The following is a 24,508-nucleotide window of genomic DNA, read 5'->3' as shown; positions in this document are numbered from 1 at the left end:
GACCATACATGGGAGGCTGGTGGTAACGTTACTGTGAAAGACTAAAAACCTCATAAGAAGCAAGAAATTTGATTTTGAGATAGCACTGGTGTGTAATATTGAAACAAATTGTAAGGGTAAATAGGAAGAACACAGCTAAGGTAAGTATGAGACATCTAGAGAACAAGGCTAGTGAATTAATTAAAAAAATGCAATGGCAGATACGCTATATCAATTTTTTTCCTTCAGTTTTCATTATGAAGAGCACCACAAATATTCCACAGATAACAGATGGACAAATTTCAACTAAATTGGGGGAAGTTACATGCCCTCTTCTCATTACTCTCTACAGGGGGGAGGTACAGGAGCCTGAAGACCTACACTCAACGTTTTAGCAACAGCTTCTTCCCAGACTCAGGGCCCTGGCCTCAGGCCTTGAGTTCTGGACTCCGAACTCCAGGCCTCGCCAATGATGGACCCTGAGCACTCGGCCTCGAACTGTGGACTTGCCGACTCATGTGGGTCACTGGCCCTCGTGCCTCCTGCCAACACAGAGCTCCAATCCCCAAGTCCGCTGGTAACTCACTAGTTGGTGGGTGGGGGTCACCAGCCCTCGGCCTCGCTGGTCCACTGGCTCAACATCCAACCTTCATCCATGTCCATGTTGCTGGACTTTGAATGCAGAGGGGCTTAGACTATGACATGATACCTAATTCCCCTCTCTGACCCCAAAACCATCCCTATGAACCTTAAAAAAACAAGTCTGAAGCAATACACACAAAATGCTGGAGAAACTCAGCAGGCCAGGCAGCACCTATGGAAATGAAAAAGCAGTCGACATTTTGGACGAGACCTTTCTTCCTGAAAGATAGGCTGTTTATTCATTTCTGTTGATGCTGCCTGACCTACTGAGTTCCTCCAGCATTTTGTGTGTGTTGCTTTGGATTTCCAACATCTGCAGACTTTCTTGTGTTCATAATTTAAGTCTCAGTCACGGCCTCGACAGAGACTTCAGCCCGGCGCCATCTTGAAGTTGTTTCATGACATATATCAGTGACAATAAATCTGATTCTGGTTCATTGGATAAGCTATTAGATAACTTGCAGGGCTAAAGGCAGATCAACCTCCTGGACCAGATGACCCACACCTATGGATTTTAACAGAAGTGGCTGCAGAGATCCATTGGCTGAAAATTTTCAAAACTAGTTAAAATCCGGGAGAGTAACTGATGATTGTGGACAGACAATCTGACTCCCTTATTCAAAAATAGAAGGCAAAGTGCTACAGGCTAGATGGATCTATTGCTGGCAACATTCTAGAATCAATTTTCAAAGAGGAAAATCTAATCCATTAGGAGAGCTGAATTTAATCAAACATAGTCAAGGTTGTTTTATGAAAGGCATATCATGTTTAACAAAATGTGCTCCAATTCTTTGAGGATGTGGCAGAGAGGGTTAGTCGAGAGGATCCTGTAGATGTACTATATTGAGATTAATGTGCCACATACGAGGCTGGTGCACAAGAGCCCAAGTATTGGAGGAAGTATTTTAGAACGGATGGCAAACTAGCTGTCACGACAAAAACTGAGAGTTGGAAACAATATTTCCTTTTCTAACTGGGAGAATGTAACTGGTGGAGTAGTCCATGGATAGATTCTTGCCCTCATTTGTTTACTGTTGACACTAATGAACTGCAGGAGGGATCAAAGTACACAGTTCCAAGTTTGTGAATGGTAGGAATATAGGTGGAAGGGCATATTGTGATGTAAACTTTGTGATTCTGAAACAGGATGGAGATTGAGTGACTGGGTGAAAACTTGGCAAATGGAGTTTAATGTGGGAAGGTGCAAGGTCATGGGCTTTGGTCAAACGAATAAAAAGGCAGATTAATATGTAAATGAGACTCCAAATGTAGAGGGATCTGTGTGTTCTCGTGCATGAATCCTGTGAAAGTTAGCAGGCAGGTCCAACAAATAGTTAAGAAGTGAGACAGCATGTGGCCTTTATTTCAAAGGGATTGGAGTTATGAAATAGGGAGGATTTGTCACCATGGCACATGGTGTTGGTGAGGCACGGCTGGAAGTGTGCAGTTTTAATTCCCTCATTTAAATAAACTATAGTAGCGTTGGAGGCTATCCAAAGAAGATTCGCCAGGCTAATTCCTGGGATTAGTAGGTTGTCATACAAGAGAGACCAGCAGTTTGGGTTTGTATTCCTTGGAATTTAGAAGAATGAGATGCGATCTTATTCAAAAATATAATCTCCTTTAAGAGGCTTGACAGGATAGATATTGGGATGTTTTCACTAGGGAGAGAGGTGTGAACTAAGGGTGTATAACTACAAGATAAAAAGCAGGTCATTTAAAATCAAGGTGTATAGAAATTTCTCCTCACAGAGTGTTGAATCTCTGGAATTTTCTGCCCCGGGGTGATGTAGGCCAGATCGTTTGATATATTTAAGGCGGAGATAGATAAGTATTTGAAAGATGGAAGGATAAGGGAACAAACAGAGAAGAGAGCTTGAAGATCAGCCATGATTATATTGAATGGTGGGACAGGTTCAAGAGGGCTAGTGACCTACTCCTGCTCATACTTTCTCTTGTGGAAGTAATTGTTATACCTTACATCTCCCTTCATGCTGTTGTTTCCTTCTCGACGTCCTCTGGATCTACCCAGTGAACTGATGCTGGATAACCACAGTGGCTTTTATGTCCTTCCTGTAATCGGGAATACAAAGTACGTTTAGCACGTAGTACGGTAGGGATAGAAAATCGTTCAAAAGATCAAGGAATAAAGTGCTATTGGGAACTGGCACTGAAGAGAAGTTAAGGCTAGCACAGATCAACTATAATCGTGTCGAAAGATCAGGCAGGCTTGAGGGTTGCAATGGCCTGGTCCTACTTTCTTATGTTCTCATGCTTGAGCAGACAGAAGTAATATTCAGACATAAACCCTCTAAATAGGTGTTTCTGTTGGCCAGAATTTGGAAGAGATATTGAGCACAGTGGCATGTCTGGCTGTGCTGAAGCTAAATTTCTGACTGCTGGAAATGAACTGTCATATTTTCCACTGCAGAGGCTCAAAAACCTTTTACAGTGGCATGGAAATTGTTACATCCTCCTAAGAAAATGGGCAGGGCTTCATTTCAATCCCTATTCTAAAACGTGGCACCTCCAACACTGTAACACTCCCTTCATACAATGGATTGTTCACTCTGCAGATTGAACTGAATCAGCTTCTGATTCTGAAGTGAAAGTGTTACCATGAGCCCCAGCTGATTCCATCGCCCTGCTGATAGTAAAATATTGTTTCATCTTTGTTGGTTTTCTTGCAGCAAAAAATGCTCACATGGGTGGATGGCAAGTGTCAGGAAACAGAGATGTAAAATGTCCCACAGTTGAGTAACATGGACACACAGGCTCACAGGTATTGAATGGACATTCAAGGAGAGATACTGGCTGTTGTGAAACTGTAACACAGAATGAATCACTAATTTAAACATTGGACAGAGGCAGAATAAAATGATCAAGAAAAGATCCTATTGGTGGCTCAGTCCGTACTTTGTCATTAAACCCTTTGGCTTCAGAAATCCAGCTCTGTTACTTGTTCTTCATAAAGTCCACCAATTTAGATAAAAATAGAACAAATCACTTCAGTCAAATAATGAGTGAAAAACTGCTCAAAATATCCTCTTAATTCCCTCCTAATTTAAATCGGCGTCTTTTGGATGACATTTCTTAATTTGGTTGTGTCTTAATGAGGCAAGTAATTAACTGAACCCCTGGTGATAGGAATTTCAAGATATGGTTAATGACTGTTTATGTAATCAATTGGAATCACCTGGTTTGCCAAGGCAACAACACCCCGCTGGAGACAGATTGGTTAGTAGTGGACAAACATCTTCAGATCCCAGCTTTTCTGCCTTCTGCATTTCAGTCGCACCTGCTTGAGTTTCCTAGGTCACAGGAGGAGCTTTGATAGCTGAGAATCGCAGTCCTTGTCCCATTTCTGCCTCCTGTGTGGTACACATTACATTATTAACCCCAGTCAACAGGAAATGGGATCAGCTTCCTCCTCTGCCTATGTACCAAAGATTATCTACTTGGAGAAAGACAATGTTTCACGGAAGGTAATATCTCCATTCTGTAACTTGTTATCCTTTCCTGCCCTCTTTTGAGAGTGATAATTGATACTGAGGCACAGTTCATTTACGTGTGATTTGCACTTGAGATTTGTTGAGGAGTGATTTCATACTGAGGGGTGATTTTATGTTAGAACATGATGCATATTTGTGTGATTTATATCAAGAACTAATTTGCACTGAGACATGGATCCCTAGCTCTGTTAAGACATGATTCACATTGCAAATATTGTGTATAATAATTGGACCATTTTGTTTAGTGAATCTGCAAATTGTGCATGATGCTATCACACAAATTAAACCCACTTTTTGACAATATGTTGTAAAATTTAATAATAAAAGATAAAGTATAACTTTAAATAAACGGGAACATGTTTACTTGGTTGAGGACTACTACGCGGGCAGTCCTGTGAACTTAAGAGTGTTTTGTGTATCTTGGATATTTCCGTCTCTGACTGTCTAAGTTCCAGTCCTGGGGTACCCCATGATGCAAGGGTGATCATGTTCTAAGTGCTAGTAACTACATACTCACAGTTTAAGATCAAAGCAGATGGCCCTCAGCAAGGTAGAAAGAAGCAGATAGTGAGGAATTCTCTGTGTGTGTATGAAAAAATTAGCTTTTAGTTTGGGCAGCTGTGATTTGATTAGTGATGGGCCATGTAGACTTGAGCACTCTGTGGTACAGAAACGCAAAATGTTTCCTTCGATTTTAAAAGTCAAGGGATTGACAGCTTTTTCTGCAGTTACTAACATGAATCTTGTGCAGTGTGTTGCTTCTGGTGCAAGGGTAAGCTATGTCCCCAACAGGTGCAAGTGACAGGAATCAGCCAAACGTCTAAAATAAACCAAAAGTGGTCCTGCAGCTAGAATTTCTGTAACGAGGAGGAAGGTTCAGAGCAGGATTTCAGAGTTGGTCATCTCTGGATTGTTCCCAGCATCACATACTGGTTGGTTACATGGGAGAGAAACGAATCAGGGAACTGCTATATTGGTGAGCGCTCCAGATTCCTGGAACGTTGGAGGTTGCTCTCGGGTAGATATAGTTCTTGGAAAGTGAACTGCGGCCAGAGAGGGTTGAGATTCAGAGAAGAAGTTGTCAGAAGGTAACTAAAAGCCTCATTTGAATGAAGAATATTCCAAATGAGGGAAAATTGCAGAGTAGACTGAGGTTGATTTGAACTCGTATGCATTGGTACATGGGGATGCAGATACTAGTTCTAACCAGGGGGTTAAGATAAAATGAGAATAACAGAACCATAAAATATAATGAAGGTATGAGTGGGAATTTGCTTTTAGTAGTGTTAATCACAGACACTTTTACAGATCTTGGAAAGGGCTGATGTACCTGAAGGCACCAGCGGATCGAATGGAGTTATGGACCTGAGGAAGAGGTGTACTTAACTGAGTGTGTATTATTGATCAAGGGACGAAAATAAAGGGATAAGTCAAGTTATTTGGAAAGTAGAGATAGCCCAGGAAATTATAGACAAGTGGTTGATAAGCTGATGGAGAAGATCCTGAGAGGCAAGATTTATGAACATTTGGAGAGGTATTAGAACATTTGGATTAGGAATAGTCAGCATGGCTTTGTCAAAGGCAGGTCGTGCCTTATGAGCCTGATTGAATTTTTTGAGGACATTGAAGGTAGAACAGTAGATGTAGGTGTAGTGTATATGGATTTCAGCAAGGCATTTGACAAGGTACCTCATGCAAGGCTTATTGAGAAAGTAAGGAGGCATGGGATCCAAGGGGACATTGCTTTGTGGATCCAGAACTGGCTTGCCCACAGGAGGTAAAGAGTGGTTGTAGACGGGTCATATTCTGCATGGAGGACGGTGACCAGTGGTGTGCCTCAGGGATCTGTTTTGGGACCCCTAGTCTTTGTGATTTTTATAAATGACCTGGATGAGAAAATGGAGGGATGGGTTAGTAAATTTGCTGATGACCCAAAGGTTGGGGGTGTTGTGGGTAGTGTAGAGGGCTGTCAGAAGTTACAGTGGGACATTGATAGGATGCAAAACTGGGCTGAAAAGTGGCAAATGGAGTTCAGCCCAGATAAGTGTAAGGTGATTCATTTAGGTCGGTCAAATATGATGACAGAATATAGTACTAATGGTAAGACTCTTGGCAGTGTGGAGGATCAGAGGGATCTTGGGGTCTGAGTTCATAGGACACTCAAAGCAGCTGCGCAGATTGACTCTGTGGTTAAGAAACCATATGGTGCATTGGCCTTCATCAATCGTGGGATGTACAGTTATAGAGACATATGGCAGAAAACAGATCCACTCTGGCCCTTCAAGTCCATACTGACCATCAGCTACCAATTACATTAATCCTATATTAATCCGCACATTCTCATCAAGAACCCCAGATTTATCACCAACCTGCAAGTCTTTGGAAAGTGGGATTTAATTGGAGCCGCCAGAAAGAATGCGCAAATTCTATAGACACAATCGGTGGTCAGGGTCTCTGGTGAGGCAGTGGTTCTACTTGCTGTCCCATTAAATAGGAGTAAGAGTGAACTCAAAGAACTAAGAGAACAGCGGCCGAGAGGGTAGCAAATCGGTTAAGCAACAGAAAGCTAATAGACTGGTGAACATCTGGGGGCGTGTGTATCCCACATTCTCTCACCCCACCAACACCACAACCAAGATCAGTGGCTTGTTTTTATTAATGACTTTGATTTGGGCTATACAGAGTATAATTTCCAGGTTTAAAAGATGATATGAAGCTTATCCATGTAATATCATGGGCTGCACAAGGACATACCCGATCAAAACTTTTCCATGGACAGCTGCCAGACCGTACGGGCTGACCGGAAGTGCACTGAGAGCGGTAAGCCTAAATGAGTTGGGTGCTTACTGTTCTGGTTAACAACGGATGGTGCAATCCTGGTCATATTACGATCGAGGAACGTGTTTGTAGACCGGATATTGAACTTTTTACTGTTGGACTTCGGCCATATTCCACTGAGATACAACACTGGGCGGCACGGGAGGTCGTTCCTGCCTCTGGCCATCGAACTTGCAGCTCCTCCTGTGGAGGGTCAGACACCCTGAGCCAATAGACTGGTTCTGGACTTATTTTCCAGCTGGCATAGTTTGCATTTGTTGTTTGATTGTTTGTGGTTTCTGTATTGCTGTATTTATGCTCTATTCTTGGTTGGTGCGGCTGTAATGAAACCCAATTTCCCTCGGGATCAATAAAGTATATCTATCTATCGTGAAGAATAGTCGCAGAGTTGGGAAGGGCATAGACTGGTGAAGAGTGGCACGACAGATGGAATTCCACACAGAGCAGCTCTATGATTACTTTCAATATTTGCAGGTGATGTGACATGTGGAAACGAACAGACATGTAGGATTTAGAACCAGTGTTCCCAACCCTTTTTTTGCCCTGAACCAATACCCTTAAGCAAGGGGTCCGTGAACCCCAGGATATGAACCCCTGATTTAGACACTGCCAAAGTGGACAGGGGTATGGCTGATAATATTCATTGCAGGAAAGTGTGATCTGTTGCATGTTCAAAGTTAAGTAAATTTATTATCAAAGTACATGTATATCACCATATACAACCCTGAGATTCATTTTCTTGCAGCACACTCAATAAATCCATAATAGGAAAAAAAAGCATAATAGAGTCAATGAAAGACCCCACCAATGTGGGCATTCAACTAGTGGGCAAAAGGCAATAAACTATGCAAATACAAAAAGAAAGAAATAATAAATAAATAAATAAGCAATAAATATCGAGAACATGAGATGAAGAGCCCTTGAAAGTGAGTCCATAGGTTGTGGGAAAATGTCAATGATGGGGCAAGTGAAGTTATCCCCTTGGTTCAAAAGCCTGATGGTTGAGGGGTAATAACTGTTCCTGAACCTGGTGATGTGAGTCCGGAGGCTCTATTTTGGAAGGGAGGTAATGGAAACTAAATGGAACAATTTCTAAGGGGTTCGGAGAGATGTGAGCTTTATCCAGATAACCAAAGGACAGCACGGTGGGGTAGCTAGTAGAGCCACCTCCTCTCAGTGTCAGTAACACATGTTCAATCCTGACCTCTGGTACTCTCTGCATGTGGGTTGTTTGTTCTCTGTGTGGCCACATGGGTTTTCCCCAGGTACTCTGGTTTCCTCCCACAACCTAAAGACATATGGGCTGGAACATAAATTAGGCAAAATACTGTAAATTGCTTCCAGAGTACATGTGAGTGCTAGATATTGGGTGGATTTGAGGGAAAAAATAGGGAGATTAAAATGCAAATAATGCTTGATGGTCTGTGGAAACTCAATGGGCAGAAGGGCCTATTTCCGTGTTTTCTGACTCTAATTTCTGAAAGCATAAGGAACCTGAGTACAAAAGCAAGAAGCATCTGCTAAACCTTTACAAGCCTCAGCTAGTTATGTTCATTCCCTGCCTATATAATTTGGGAAGTATGTTCCAGTGGATTCAGAGGAAGTTTATTGGAATGGCACCTGAGAAAAGGAACTCTAGCATTGGGGGGGGGGGGCGGGGGGAGAACACAGAAACTGGAATTTTCTCCATGAAGTAGAGATATATGAGCAGAAGTTCCATAGATGTGTTTAAAAGTATATGAAGAATTCAATAAATAGGGGCTAGTAGGAGGGTCTATGAAGAGAAGACACAAACTTATGGCAGATGAAGAGATTTTTTAAACAGTAAATTTGGACTCGCCAAAAATGGGGTGTAAGAAAATTGGGTAGATACAAAACTCTTCAAAATAAAAATTTACAAGGCCCCATGAATACTTATTCTGTTGGTCTTCTAGAATTAGAAGGATGAAATATTTGGTTTCTTTTTGGGCTGTATGATTCCATGATTTATTCTGAGACATGATTCATATTGACATATAAGTCAACTAGAGGCAAGATTCCATAAAAAGAGGATATACTTCATTGGAAACTGCAGACAGGCAAAACTTGTAACATCTCTAAGCTTGCAGCAGAATATAATTGAGAATGGTCCCCACCTTCATCCAATGTCATTTCTGGAATGCCATCAAACAGCAGCTAAAAGAAAGATGCAAGGAGACATAGAACTAATTGTAGCATTACTTCTTTTGCCAATGTTTTGGTTGGCAAGGCCAAACAATCAAACGGGGTCTCCTAAACCTGGGCTAAAAACATTGGTTTAACTCATAACCATCAGGAGACACTCAGTGTAAGACTGGCTCGGTATCAATTTAGTCAAAAAACTTGAGATCTGTAATTAACTAATTTCCGGTAAATGAAAATTGAAAATACGCAAATGCTGGAAACCTGACACGGAAGCAAAAAAGAAATTACTGGGAACACTCAACAGGTCAGATAGCATCCGTGGAAGTAGAATCCTCTGAAGGGTCTTCAACCTGAAACGTTAACTGTTTCTCTTTCCACAGGTGCTGCCCTGACCTGTTGAGCGCTTCATTTTCTGTTTTTGTATTAAATTCTACATTAGAATATGGAAAGGGATGTACAGAACATTCAGGGTAAGACTTAGTTAGGAGACTTAATGGTGACAACCACGGAATCTTGATTGATCTTTTCATTTTATTCATATCTTTAATAGGCTTTAAAAGGTTTATGCTTGACCATGTATCGATTTCTTTAAAGAATTAATATAAATATTTAATCCCTTCAAATTGATTTAATAAGATGCGTAATATCATATTGAAGGCCAGACGTGGAGTCAGTGGGCAACAGCAACTCATTAAAAGGTACAAAATTGGGATTAGAGACAGCAATGAAAGAAACTAGCTTTCCACAAGAATCTGCGATGGGAACACGGTTCACGTAGCTATGTTAAACACAAGAGTTTGAAATCAATATCAAAATCAGATGACATCAAACTGGGAACCAGCAACAATGCCGAGGAGCACTGGCAAAATACAAATGATATACGAAAGCTTTCAGATTGGGTATGTAAATATGAGGTACATTTTGTACAAGGAATAGCCTACACACTGGGAAAATGAGAATCTTCATGAGGTGGGGGGGGTCAAAGGAATTCTGGGATATAGGTTCATTAATCATTAAAGCAAATTAATGAGCTTTAAAATCTGCAAGCAAATCACTAAGATACAAATCAGATAAGATTTTTACCTGGTATGCAGCATTGATTGGCCTACGCTTACCTGCACTCAGTTCTTGTCTGCATGTTATAAAATTAATATATTTGCAAAATGGAATTCTCTGGACCCTGAACGAGACTGAGTGGTAAGTCTTTAAAATAATCCGAGGGAGTTTAATAGGGTAGGCATTGGGAAAAGGTGCACCCTCTTGTAGGGAACTCAAGGTAAAAGTCATGACTATAAAGTGGCCACATATGCAAGTAGCAGCCAGGGGAATCTTTCTATCTCAGTGTTCAGAATGTGAAGTTTGCCAGTGTGGGAAAATAAAAAGATATTCTCTAAATATATACTATTTAAAGTGCAGCAGGGTGGAGGGAGGTCCATGTGAAGCTTTAGTACCGGGATGAATGATTAGTTTCTGTGCTGTCATTAATGCTATAGAAGGAGTTAAAAATTTTAGCCACAAAGAATTCACTGATCCCCAATGGAAGGGTCAAAGGTGAGCCATCTAATAATGAGGGAAGAGCTGCACTCAGTCTCTGTGTCTCTATATAGCTCTCTCTTAGTCATGCTCACATTTATTGTGTGTTTCGGCTACAGCAGTTTAACACCTTGCTTTGTTGAGGAGTCCACTTGCGAATCACAAGCACAAGGTGCAGATGGCTGTATTTTTGCTTTAATTTACCCATTTCTTGGAGATCTGGGTATTGCTGGCAAGAGCAACATATTTTGCCCTTGAAGGTGGTAGTGAGCTGGCATCTTGAACATTGCCATCCTTCTGGTGATCCTTTGGTTCTGTGGATGTAAGTGTCCATGGTGTAGATCTTGTGGCTATAAAATACCAGTGATATAATTGCAAGTCAGGAAACCTGCAGGTAGACTTGTTCCAATTGCACATGCAATTCCTGCCCTTCCTAATGATAAAGGCAGTGAGTTTGTGAGGTGCCGTTGAACTAACCTAAGTGAATGAGTGTCATGTGGCATTTTGAAGATGGCACACACTGCAGCTGCCGTGCATTGTTGGAAGGGGCAATTACTCAGGGTCGTTCATGCTGGGCCTATCTTGAGAAATGCTTGATTCTCAATGCTCCGACCACCACGCCCATCAGTGCTTGGTACAGTCCGCCCAAGGTGCTGATGGAGGCTGGTACAACAGGGACGTTAAAGTGACACTTGGATATGATGTAAGAGAAATGGTGGGTTATGGCTGTGTGGGAGGGAAAGGTTACTTTGTGAGTGGAGTAGGTTTATATAGCTCAGCACAGCAACACAGGCAGTAGGCCCACACTGTGCTGTAAAGGTCCATGTTCAGTTGTGCCAAGATTCCTGAGTGTTTGGAGCTGCTCTCATCCAGCCAAGTAGGGGGTGTTCCACCACACACGTGACCTTAAACTTGTAGTTGTTGGAAAGACTTTGGGGCGTCTTCAATGCCTGGCCCGATCGCATACCCATGGTACTTGTGGTTGGCTCAGTGAAGATTCTGGTTGATGTGATTCCAGGGAGCTATCTCAATAACTGCATCTACTTTGTGCACCATCTGATGAAGCCAATGGCTTGGCTATTAACTGACTAGGTCAGTTTTTATTTAGGAGGTTTGCTCCTACAGTGAAGATTAACGTTTGCTTTACTGACTAATATTAAATGGAATTAACTTAAACAGAGTGTCAGGGTTAATCATCAGTGTGCAGAGTTAGCCAATTGCAATCATCTGTTGTGGAGTTTCTGCAACTATCCTCATTTGCTGAGTTTAGAGTGTTGGGAAATCACTGGAGGCCAAGTCAGACATGCAAGCTTTCCCACATAAAGAGCAATATGGCACAAAAGCAGGCCATTTGGCCCGTGAAGTTCATGCTGACCATGATACAAAATTAAATTAACCCCATCTGCCTGCACAAGGTCTGTAATACCTCCATTCCCTGTATGTTCATGTGTTTGTCTAAATGCCACTAAAATGCCTGCGTCCACCACCAAACTGGGCAGCACATTCCAGGCACTTACCACTCTGTATAAAATAGCTACATCTGCACATTTACTTTCACCCTCTCACCTTAAATACACGTCTTTAACATTAATATGCTGAGAAACAGATTCTGACCATCCACCTTCTCAATCACATTCCAATTTTATAAACTATCAGGTATCATTTCAGATAAGACAATTCAAGTTTGCCCAACCTCCCTTTATAGCTAGTCATCTCTAATCTATGCAGCATCCTGTTAAACCTCTTCTGCACCCTTTCCAAAGCCTCCACATCCTTCCTGTAATGGAGTGACCAAAAATTCACACGATATTCCAAATGCGCCCTAAGCAAAGTTTTGTACAACTACAACATGACTTCTTGAATCTTGTACTTGTAAGGGGGTTTCGTAAGGGGGTTTCGTCTCTTATGTTACTGTGTAGGTTAATTAAAATGGCTTCTTTGTTATGTTATACTTGGGAATGCTTCTTTGTTATGTTAAATGCTGAGAAAATCCTTCCCGCTAGCTGTTTGTTGAATCACGTTACTGATAAGATGTTATGAACCAATTGGGATAGTTGTTATGTTTTTGATGTATTTGAAGATACTGTATGCGTGGGGTTTTGGGGCAGAAGGCAGGAGAGAGAGAGAGACAGAGAATGGACCAGGTGCTGTGAGTCCGCTAACGGGGTCAGACCCCGAGCGGGGCGTTTGGTGAGGAGACGGACTCGTGTGGAGCATCTGGTCGACCACCGTTGTTGGTTGAGGCAGTCCGAGGGGTCGCAAGGTGAAGAAGAAGGGTCCTGAGCTCCAACTGTGCACGAAGAGATTGAACTTTGATAAGTGTGGTGCCTTTTATTTTCCTTTTATATTTTATTATCTATTAATTATATAGTTCCAGTAATATCTATAAACTGTAAATCATTTAATCGTATCTGGTGTATTGTCTGTTATTTGGGCGGGGTGGGGTACATCACACAGCATCCACACAAACTAATTACCCAGTTTGGCGGGGCCGAGCGACCCTGAGGGTGGCCAGGGGGCTACATACTCAATGCCCCGACCGATGAAGGCATACTACACTGTCTACTTGTGTAGTTGCTCTCAGAAAGCTGTGAACATGGATATCAAGACCCCTTTTACTGCTTGGTTCCACAGATAACCACAAGTAGGAAGGAATATAGTGACTCTTTGCCTCCAGGTACTAGAAAGTTAAATTATGGAGTGAGTAGGAATGATATGATCTTAGATTTGCTTCCCTCTAGCAACATAAAGAACTTGGAGCAGGAGTTGGCCATCTGGCCTGTTGAGCCTACTCCACCATTCAATAAGATCTTGGCTGATCTGGCCGTGCACTCAGCTCCACCTCCCTGCCTTTTCCCATAACCCTTAATTCCTGAGGAATAATCTGATGCAGATCTTTAAAATACTTGCAGGGTTTTCTAATTTATCTGCAGAGATCTGTTCCTCTGCTGTGTAATTCAAGATCTTTCTGCTTAACAAGATAAAATCCTATGGCATTACAGGAAAGATGCTGGCATGGATAATGGAATGGCTGACAGGCAGGAAGCAATGAGTGGGAATAAAGGGGGCCTTTTCTGCTCGGCTGTCAGTGACTGGTGGTGTTTCTCAGGGGTCAGTATTGGGACTGCTACTTTTCACATTGTTTGTCAGTGATTTAGATGGTTAAATTGATGGTTTTGTAACAAAGTTTGCGGATGATATGATGATGGGTGGAGGGGTATGTAGTGCTGGAGAAGCAATGCGATTACAGCGGGACTTAGACAAATTGGAAGAATGGGCAAAAAGTGGCAGATGGAATACAGTGTTGGGAAATGTCTGATAATGCACTTTGGTAAAAGGAACAATAGTGCAGACTATTATCTAAATGGGGAGAAAATTCAAACATCAGAGGTGCAAAGGGACTTGGGAGCCCCTGTGCAAGACTCCCTGAAGGTTAATTCACAGGTTGAGTCTTTGGTAAAGAAGGCAAATGCAATGTTGGCATTTATTTCAAGGGGAATAGAATATAAAAACAAGGAGATAACGCTGAAGCTTTATAAGACACTAGTCAGATCTCACTTGGAGTATTGTCAACAATTTTTGGGCACCTTATCTCAGAAGGGATGTGCAGTCATTGGAGAGAGTCCAGAGGAGGTTCATGAGGATGATTCCGGGAATGAAGAGGTTAACATGTGAGGAGTGTTTGGCAGCTTTGGGCCTGTACTCACTGGAATTTAGAAGAGTGCGGGGGGACCTCATTGAAACCTACTGAATGTGAAAAGGACTAGATAGGGTGGATGTGGAGAGGATTTTTCCTCTGGTGGGGGTGTCCAGAACCAGAGGGCACAGCCTCAAAATTGAGGGGTGACCTTTTAGAACAGAAGTAAGGAGGATTTTTTTTTTAGCCAAAGAGGAGTGAATCTGTGGAATTCTCTGCCACAGATCGAGGTGGAGGCCATGTCCGTGGGTATATTCAAAATGGAAGTTGATAGATTCCTGATTGGTCAGGGCATCAAGGGATTATGGTGAGAGGACAGGTGTATGGGGTTGAATGGGATCCGGGATCAGCAATGATGAAATGGAGGAGTGGACTCGATGGGCTGAATGGCCTAATTCTGCTCCTATGTCTTATGGTCTAAGAAAAAGTAAAATAAAATTAAAGCCAAGGCATGCAGGGGTTGAGTCTGGAAATCTCTCCTCCTAAACATTGTGTATGGTTGGGCATTCGGAGCTTTGGAAGCCTAGGTTATCGGTAGGCAAGATTATTGGGAATATGAACTAGATTAAGCAAATTTTACTGAAGTATGGAACAATCATGATCTACTTAAATAGTAAACAGATTCCAGTGGGTGAGCTATTTTTAATTATCCTATTCCAAGACACACAAAGCACCTAATCTTCCACAGATGCTGAAATTGCCAACTCAGCACGAACCAGTTCTCTTTTTCCATGTGATATCACACCGGATGTGGTATTTACCTTTGAACGACATTGCCCATGTTTTGTTTGAAAACTTACTTCATCCAGGACTGGGATGGAGCTGATATTTTTCATCCTTGTGTGCCCCTTGGTATTATTACTCAAAACCACAACTCCTTATGCAACATTGATGATATTCACATCTACTATATCATGATCATTCTTTCAAATTTCCATTACCTATAAACTGTCTGCTTCCTCATCCAGCATCCAATATCAGATGAAGAAAAATTTCATCCACCTAAACTACTTTAAGTTCAAGTTTATTGTCATTTAACCATGCACAAGTATGTCACCAAATGAAGCAACGTCCTCCAGACCAAGGTGCACAACACACAGAGAACACAAATATTACCACAAACAAATAAGCCAATTTTAAGGTGCATTTATGATACAGGTCAAAAAGTAAACAGTATAACTCTACTGACGCTTCATATGTGATGAGATCTGGGTGGTGGCAGGGAGTTCAGTAGTCTTACTGCCCTGGGGGAAGAAGCTGGTTCCCATCCGAACAGCCCTGGTCCTAATGCTACGGTACTCTTACCTGATGGTAGCAGGTCAAAGAGATCGTTGGAGGGATCATTGACAATGCGTATGCAGCGGTCCTGATAAATGTCTCTGGTGGGTGGAAGAGAGATTCCAACGATCCTCTCAGCTGTCCTCACAATTCCCATACCAGACGGTGATGGAGCTGGTTAGGACGCTCCTGATGGTGCTCCTGTGAAAATTGTTTAGAATGGGGGAGAGGGAGCCTCGCTCGTCTCAGTCTCTTCGGGAAGTGGAGATGCTGCTGTGAGTTCTTGGCAAAAGAGGTGGTGTCGAGGGACCGATTGAGATAGTTCGTTATGAGCACTTCCAGGAATGTGGTGCTCCTAGCTCTCTCCACAGAGGACCCATGCATGGGCAGTGAGGAGTGGGTCAGTCTGCTTCTTTCTAAAGTCCACAATCACCTCTTTAGTCTTGTCATGTTGTGCTTGCACCATCCCACCTGCCACTCTGTCTCCGAACAGTATGCCACCTTGTCATCAACGAACGAACTTGATGATTCAGTTTGAACTGGATCTAGCAGTACAGTCATGAGTCAGCAGTGTGAACAGCAGCGGGCCAAGCACGTGCCCCTGGGAGTTTGCCAGTGCTCAGCATGGTGGAGCTAGAGATGCTGCTGCCAACATGGAATGACTGTGCTCTTCCTGTCAAGAAGTCCAAGATCCAATTACAGAGAGCGGACAGTTTACCCACCAGCTTCTGAGGGATGATTGTATTAAGCACCAAGCTGAAGTCAATGAACAGCATCCTGGCATATGAGGCACAATTTTCCAGGTGACACAGGATGAAGTAGAGTGCAGAGGCTATGGCATCAGCAGTGGACTAATCTGAGCGAAAAGCTCAAATGTTGCTTTGTTCTTTACAAAGCAACTCCATTTGGCACTGTTTGAAACTGAACTAAATTGATATTGTCATTGGCTTGCTTTTCAGATCACAACCTATTATCATTAAAGCTGTCCATTTACCCTTCCATTACAGTGCTTAACTCTGCAGCACCTCAGATCATCAGCTGCTGAAGACCTCCTCATCATGTTTTTGTTAGCTTTTGACTTGATTATTCCAAAACTCTGGAAAGTTTGCTGACTGTTTCCCAATTCACAACAATCTCCATTTACCCAATGTGTATTAGCCTACATTGGCTCCTGACTAAGTCTCATTTTTATAACCCTCTTACTTTCAAATCCATGGCCACTCCTTTCTATTGCTTTGATGTCCTCAGGCCCTGTAACCTCTTATTACATCTGCCCTGTTCCAATCTTGGCTTCCTGCTTATCACTGAATGCAATCTCTCAAACGTTGTCTTCACTTGCTAAGACGTCAGTCTCTGGAATTCCCTCACAAAGCTATACAGCTCACGGTCTCGGTCGCCTGTCCTAATATTTCCATATATGGTATCAAATTTTGTATGGTATCACTTTTGTGATATACCTTGGAATGTTTTGTTATATCAATGGTATTTTATAAGTACAATGATGATGAGGTGCATAATACTTTTTATGTCCTGTGCTCTCTCATTTATTCTGTGACACTAACCCCACTATAATTCTACCCCTTGTTTGCAGGTGATGTTCAGCAGACACTGCAGGCCCAGTGACATCAAGGAGCTGCTGTGCACAACTGTTGGGTACACCAGGTTAGGAAAGAAGAAATCAACTATATTCTTTATTTGGGGAAGCAACGTTTGCTTTACTATTTATTAATTCATTTAAATGACATTCTATTGTAATGAAATCATTATGATTTAATTCTAAACAGGAGTCATTAATTAAATGGATAAAAATTTAATCTTCGTAACTAAAATTTCTCAGTGAAAATTTAGCATTATCATGTTCCACATTTATAAGATGCAGTGATACGCTTTAGGTCTTGAGTTAACTGGGATCCTGTATATAGAGAGAAATTAATTTTCTTTTTTGCAAAAGCTTTCCCAACCTGTGGATATCCCCAATTGTCTTGTGCCAATAGAGTTTTCATGTGGCCACGGGAACCCCTCCAGAGGCTTGGGTTTCCTCTTGTATCCCAAAAGTGCCCTGGGTGTTACATTAATTGTCTGCTCTAAATTGCTCCTGGTGAATGGGAGCAACCAAAAGGTGTCGGAGGGAATGTAGGAAAACAAAATGGGTCAGAGTAAGATGGTTGTAAACATGGGTGCTTCATGGTTGGCATGGACTCGATGGGCTGAAGGTCCCGTTTCTATGAGGCATCTATCTATGACCTTATGAAATAGTTTTGAAGTGTAGCTACCGTTATAGAATTTTACTCGCCAGGTGCCTGTATCACCGACTAAAGCAAGATTTTATTTGCCTGTGTGGTCAGGGTGGGATGGAGACAGTAATGGCCAGGCCTATCCAATGGTCATTAAGCACGGAGAGGGTGCTTCATGAAAATTTTCATGTTTAACACATCCTTTGAAAAGTGACCAAGTTTAAATTCCTGCACACAATCCTATATATTGAAAATCAAGAGTTTTTTCCTTAATATATGTGAAGTCTGTTGAAATTCAGTGATCCAATTGAATGTGTGACATCAAAGCAAGAGGTTGACCAGTCTGTACGTGATCTGTTCATGAAGGCCTTGTCTTTCTTTATTCTGTCTTCAGGGACACCTTGATTATGCTCGTGGATCAAGATGATGCTATTATATCAATTGACCCAACTATGCCATCGAACACACCAAGGTATGATTTGGTTGGGTATGAACAGTTTAACACAGAGTGATACTGAAGCGGAGGAGTATCTCATGGTAAAACTAGTACACAGCAATTAATACTAGTACATTGATGGTCACTTGAGTACAAAGAAACTCAACTACTGAGTTAATCTGAAACCTTACTCATTAATAGCAATTCCATCTATGTCCAAAAGCATGCAGCATGGTCTTCAATGAAAGAGGATATAGAACAAGGATCTATGCATCTTCATGCAATCTCGTTTCCTTGAAGCAAGTGATGCCTTTATGTTGGAATAGTATCAAATACTTCAGAAACATGGTAATTACAAAAATGTACCAAATGTATTCTAAATGTGAAAGCATTTTATTAAAAATACTGTCTTTATATCAGCACTTACAACTGTACAGGAAAGAAAATTCTAGAAACACTCTGCAGATCTGGCAGCATCAGTGGAGAGTGAAACATTGGTTTCAAATTAATGCTTTTTTGTCAGATCTGTGTTAACTGTTTCCCCAAAATACAGTGTGACCTGATGATTATTTCCAGCATGGACTGTTTTTATTTCTAGCATCTGCATATATATTTTTTTGCTCTGAGCAACAGTCAGCTGTGTTGAGGGAATTGTGGGGGTTGTAAGAATTTTTAACATTTCAGCTTGAAACCCTGCTTAACTTTTCTTGAACATTTGTGGAGCAGAAAGTAAGAAGCCCAAGTAACTACAGCTAAGCCAATCTAATAGATTTTATGGTGCCAAAATGGAGAAGAATCTTTTGCTGAAGAGTTTTTTTTGAGAGTGCATTTAGAGAGCATATTCTGTACTTGAGGTCAATAATTATAGTAAATAGCTCAGTTCTTGCTATAGATCTTTGTGCAATATTCTGACCACTTCCAATTTAACTCCTCCTCTTCACTACTGCCTAACAAGGTCAATAATTTGCCATCAATTCCAGAGTGAATTCTCTCATGAAACTTGGATTGCTATACATGACATTAATAGATATTTCCCTGTCTACTACTTTAATTACTTCGTTTGAGCTCAATTTGTTCTGTTAAATATGATGAAACCTTTAGATATTCATGTTGACTTTCCATAATCAGCAGATTTCTTTAAATGCTTGGTCATTCGTTTTTAATTAAACTTTCTAATAACCTTCTCACAGCAGGTATCTATAATTCCCCCCTTCTCTATTTATCTACCTCTCTTCTTCCAACACTTTTCTTAAGATACTGCATTTGCCATTTTATATTCTAATATAAAGGAATAGTCCTTATGTCAGGAGCTTTAAAAGATTATGCCTAACTCATTTGCAATTTCCCTACCAAGTCCTTCTAAAGCCCTTGTGTATTTGTTCGTCTTTATTGCTAATATTTTTTTACTAATATTGTTTGCTTATTTAGGTTAACTATTTAGTGAGGTCCAGCTCTTGATTCAGGCATGTCAGATACATTATCCTTTCTCTTCACAATGAAGACCTTTTATATAAAAAAACACATCTTTTTTCAAATGATCTATATTTGACTGTCTTCAAATATCGTTTTCTTAAAAAAATACTATTCTATTAATTTTGATTAGCTCTTGCAAATTTATGAGACAATAAATAAGTAAATGATTGATAAATCAGAAGTAGCCAGGGACAAAGTTGAATTGAATTAATGATCAGAAATGTACTCAATTTGAGTTATTAGATTTTGGCATCCCTTTCCTTTCCTGAAGGGTCTGATGTGCTGAAGCATGGTCCTTAAATGCCACCCTCTATTGGATACATCTGCTTGTGCTCTGCACAGCAGGCTATTCAATCAGAAGGGCAAATGCTGCAGGGCACAGTTGCAATCCTGCTTGATATTTGTGCCTGTTCTTGCTAGTAGCAGGCTCCTGGCAATACTTTATCACAATGTCCAGGGTAGCAGATATTAAATGTTTGAATAAATTAGAGCTCAACATTCAGATCAGCACATTGCAAAGGTTTTTAAATAAGCAGCCTAGAGTATATTTATTAGATAGCTTTAATATGGATCTTGTGCAGAATGAAGCACAGTACAAGGTGGTTCTATTAAGGTTAGAAGAAAGAATTATCCCTGACAGAGTTGTGCTTTATGTCATGTACGTTGATTTTTTTTCTTCATAAAAAATGTGAGTGTTTTATATTCTGGACTTCATCGTAGTGGCTCTAATTTTCTGACAATTTATAATAGTTGAAGAGATTTGCTTGTTATGGTCAGCTATTGGCTTACAGCAGCGCTGTTTGAAGAAGATGTGCACTGGTACTTTGCGTATCCCTCAGCAAGTGTTCCCAGGAATAAAAGCACTGATATAATCAGCATTTAAAATTGGCCTTTGTAGCAACATGTACAGAGGGATGCATTACTGACAACACTGGTGACCTGTGTACTGGGAATTTAGTGAGACCCCTGTGTTATGTTAGTTCTTGATAAAAGCCAAACCTAGTGTGGGTAAAACTAACATGCATTGATTTACAGAACACCCCAATCATGGCTCCATGCGTGTGACCAGTTCAGGTATGCCACTTCTGGTTCTGGGTGAACCGCCAGCATTGCACAATGGGAACAGCAGTTCTTTATTGTGTACACACATAATAACACATCTTCCTCCTTTAAAGAAAAAACAAACACAAACCTATGTCGTCATAAACCTGCAAGGAACATTAATGCTTTCCAACATGAGTATTTATATTAGATTTAATTATAATGAGTGAATTCAGTCCCTGAATCACTCATCAACTCTCAGTCAGTCTCTGAGGCTTGATGATCCTTTTTGGATCTGTTTGTTTCCATAGGTGCATTGCTTTCCTTTGCTGCATTAATATCAGTGTCTTTCTGAGAACTCTGATCTATGTGTTCATTTCTTTCACATCCTTGTGGCCAGATCCTATCTGTTTGTATCTGTTCTTGTTCTTGCTATGTGACTATAATTTGTTCCACATGCCTCATAATGAAGCCCTGGACTACATCCATGTGATTAGTGAGTCTTTGCCCAAGTTCCAGCTGATTCTGCCTCAATTCACAGAGCTCCTTCTGCTGGTTGCTTATCACAGATAGCAACTCCTCCTTGTTGGTTTGTGTTGAACTGTTTCTGTTGTTCTGATCTTTGGGTCTGTGTGGTCTCTCCATCTTTCTTTTTATTTTTCCTCTTCAACTTTGGAGAGGATCATGGAGGTTGAAGTATTTTCAATTTCCGGTCTTTAACTGGCAGTTGACTTGAGACAGATTTTGAACCAAAGCTGCACGATGTGGAAGCAAGACCAGCGACGACTTCATCATGATCTCTCTGTTCAACACTGGCATCCAGACTGTCATGCTGGTGTAGCTGGTATGGATGTCTATGGAAGGTGGAGTTCTTGTGCTTCTCTTGCATAACCTCTTTGGAGCTCTCATAGATGCTGTTACGAGTTTTTCAAGTTAATCAGTTAAACATCCAAGCTCCTCAAAGACATCTGTGTACTCTTCCATGAGTGTTGTGTGGTCCTGTTTGGTCTGTGAAGCCTCTATGAAAACTTTTTCCACTAATTTGAGCTTTTTGCATGCAGTGTGACCTACTATTGACTGTACTCTCTTACCTACAATCAGTAGCTGTGCCTTTAAGTGCTGCCCCTTTATGCTTGACGGTCACTATACAGCCTCCTTTTACTGAAACATAATCTCCAGTTTAGACCTCACATCAACTTCTAACACCGTGTTTAAATGTTTGTTCTTGATAAAAGAAAAACTTAGAGTGGGTAAAAGCAACACACATTTATTTACAGAATGCTCCAGCTACACACGAGCAAGTGTGGCGAGTTCATCAGCGTCGCTTCCAGTTCCGGGGGAACAGCTTTGCACACTGGGAACTGCAGTTCTTAATTCTGTACACACATAATAACACTCCCTGCCCTCCTGTTGTTGCCTGCAACCTGGTCTGAATCCAGCTGCAAATCATCCGATGGTTTAGCCGCTGAGAGTTGGTGGTGGGTGAGCATCCCATTAGCCTCCCCCAGAGTCTTCCACTTGGGCCTATTTACAGTGGCCAATTAACCCAAATTTCGGAGGACCCAAAGGAAACCCACATAGTCACAGGGAGAATGTGCCTACTCCACATAAACAAGGCCTGAGGTCACGATTGAACCTAAGCCTCTGGCGTTGTGAAGCAACGGCTCCACTCGCTGTGCCACTGTTTCTCCCTCTCTGTGTTAGCAAGCTCTCTGTCCCTGGGGGTAGAGGGGGGAGACTGCAGCTCCCAGCAAGGAAGATGGGAGGTAGTGCAGAACATGGAGCGGGAGCTATTGGTCCCCTAGCAGTGCATGCACTCCAGGGTGTAGTTGTGACCCCCCTCAACCTGGTGTTGAGTTCCTGCACTGCTCGCCCTACACTAGCTCTGCTGGGATAATTCATTGCTGGTGGAATGCACGCCAGGTTCACAACAGAGCAGCACGCAGCCCCAGCTTGATCTTCTGTAGAGTGCAGTGTGAACATCTCTGTGAGGCTTAGAATGGAGGACATGGAGTGCAATACCAAATCAGTGCCCTGCAACGTAGCACTGATTCTGTACTGCAAAGATAGCACAGGTTAAATATTATATCTTCAATTTTTTTTCTGATATTGGAAGCAATTACTATGTTGGTGTTTGTATTAGAATTGTCACATGTAAAAGGGATAAAGTGAAAAGTATTTCTTGCATACTGTTCATGTGTGTCTTTCAGACAAGCACAACCCACTGTAATTCACCTACTGCCAAAGTGGGTCAACAGCAGATGCCATATCCATGGTCCTACATTCATTTCAGGCTGATAGGGTGGTAGGTAAGGACAAGGGGGACTCTATCACTATTACGCAGTGTGAGAATGGGGTGTGCTCGGATGTATGGGAAATGCGGGTGAGAACAGCATCAATAGTCAAGGAGGAAAACCCTGTTCTTTAAGGAACGACATTTCTGATGTTCTGAAATGAGAAGCTGCATTCTGGGAACAGATGCAGTGGAGGCAAAGAAACTGAGAAAAGGGAATGGCATTTATACAGGAGACAGGGTGGGAAGAGGTATAGTCAAGATAAGTATGGGAATAGGAATCCTTCCGATTCCTCTTGGCCCCTGTCATTAGACTTTTTAAAATAGTTATATTTTGATTACAATACATGTTGGCTACTACAAATCTCATTTGTTCAAAGTTCAGACTAAATTTATTATCAAAGTACATATACATCACTAAATAAAACTCTCAGATTCATTTTCTTGTGGGCATACTCAATAAATATACAGAATAATAACCATAACAGAATCAATGAAAGACCGCAGCAACTTGAGCTTTCAACCGGAGTGCAGAAGACAACAGACTGTGCAAATACAAAAAAAAAGAAATAAAAATAACAAATAAATAAGCAATTAATATTGAGAACATGAGATGAAGAGTCCTTGAAAGTGAGTTCATTGTTTGTGGGAACATTTCAATGATGGGCAAGTGAAGCTGAGTGAAGGTATCAGGAGCTTGATGGTTGAGGGGTAATAACTGTTCCTGAATCTGGTGGTGTGAGTCCTGAGGCTCCTGTACCACCCTTCCTGATGGTAGCAGTGAGAAGAGAGCATGACCTGGGTGGTGGGGTTTCCTAATGATGGATGATGCATCACACCCCTGACAGCATTTCATGTTGGTGTGCTCAGTGGTGGGGAGGGCTTTACCCGTGATGGACTGGGCCGTATCCACTACTTTTTGTAGGATTTCCATTCCAGGGGATTGGCATTTCCAGACCTGACTGTGATGCAACCTTCATAATTGTACTTGCGTGCTGAGCCCACAACAGGTCCTCCAAAATGATAACACTGAGGAATTTCAAGTTGCTGACTCTTTCCACCTCTGATCCTCTGAGGACTGGCTCACAGAAATGTAGAAAACCTACAGCATAATACAAGCCCTTGGGCCCACAATGCTGTGCCAAACATGTACTTACTTTAGAAATTACCTAGGGTTACCCATAGCCCTCTATTTTTCTAAGCTTCATGTACCTATCCAGAAGTCTCTTAAAAGACCCTATCGTAAACACCTCCATCACCGTTACCGGCAGCCCATTCCACGCACTCACCACCCTCTGCGTTTTTATATATATAAAAAACCTTACCCCTGACATCCCCTCTGTACCTGCTTCCAAGCACCTTAAAATTGTGCCTTCTCATGTTATCCAT

The 24,508-nt window shown here is 41.6% G+C and overlaps 1 protein-coding gene across 1 annotated transcript in view; it reads left to right on the top strand.

The window, feature by feature from the left end:
• Positions 1–448: 448 nt before the first annotated feature.
• Positions 449–24,508, top strand: part of LOC140185526 (high affinity cGMP-specific 3',5'-cyclic phosphodiesterase 9A-like) — a 107,093-nt gene continuing 83,033 nt past the window's right edge. The window contains exons 1-3 of the mRNA XM_072238858.1: positions 449–556; positions 17,234–17,304; positions 18,271–18,348. Of these exons, the coding sequence (XP_072094959.1) occupies positions 449–556; positions 17,234–17,304; positions 18,271–18,348 (257 nt within the window). The remainder of the gene's footprint in view (positions 557–17,233; positions 17,305–18,270; positions 18,349–24,508) is intronic.

Source organism: Mobula birostris, chromosome 20 (genome assembly GCF_030028105.1).
Source record: "Mobula birostris isolate sMobBir1 chromosome 20, sMobBir1.hap1, whole genome shotgun sequence".
Taxonomy (NCBI): Eukaryota; Metazoa; Chordata; class Chondrichthyes; order Myliobatiformes; family Myliobatidae; genus Mobula; species Mobula birostris.
This window is presented reverse-complemented; position numbering and strand designations above follow the sequence as displayed.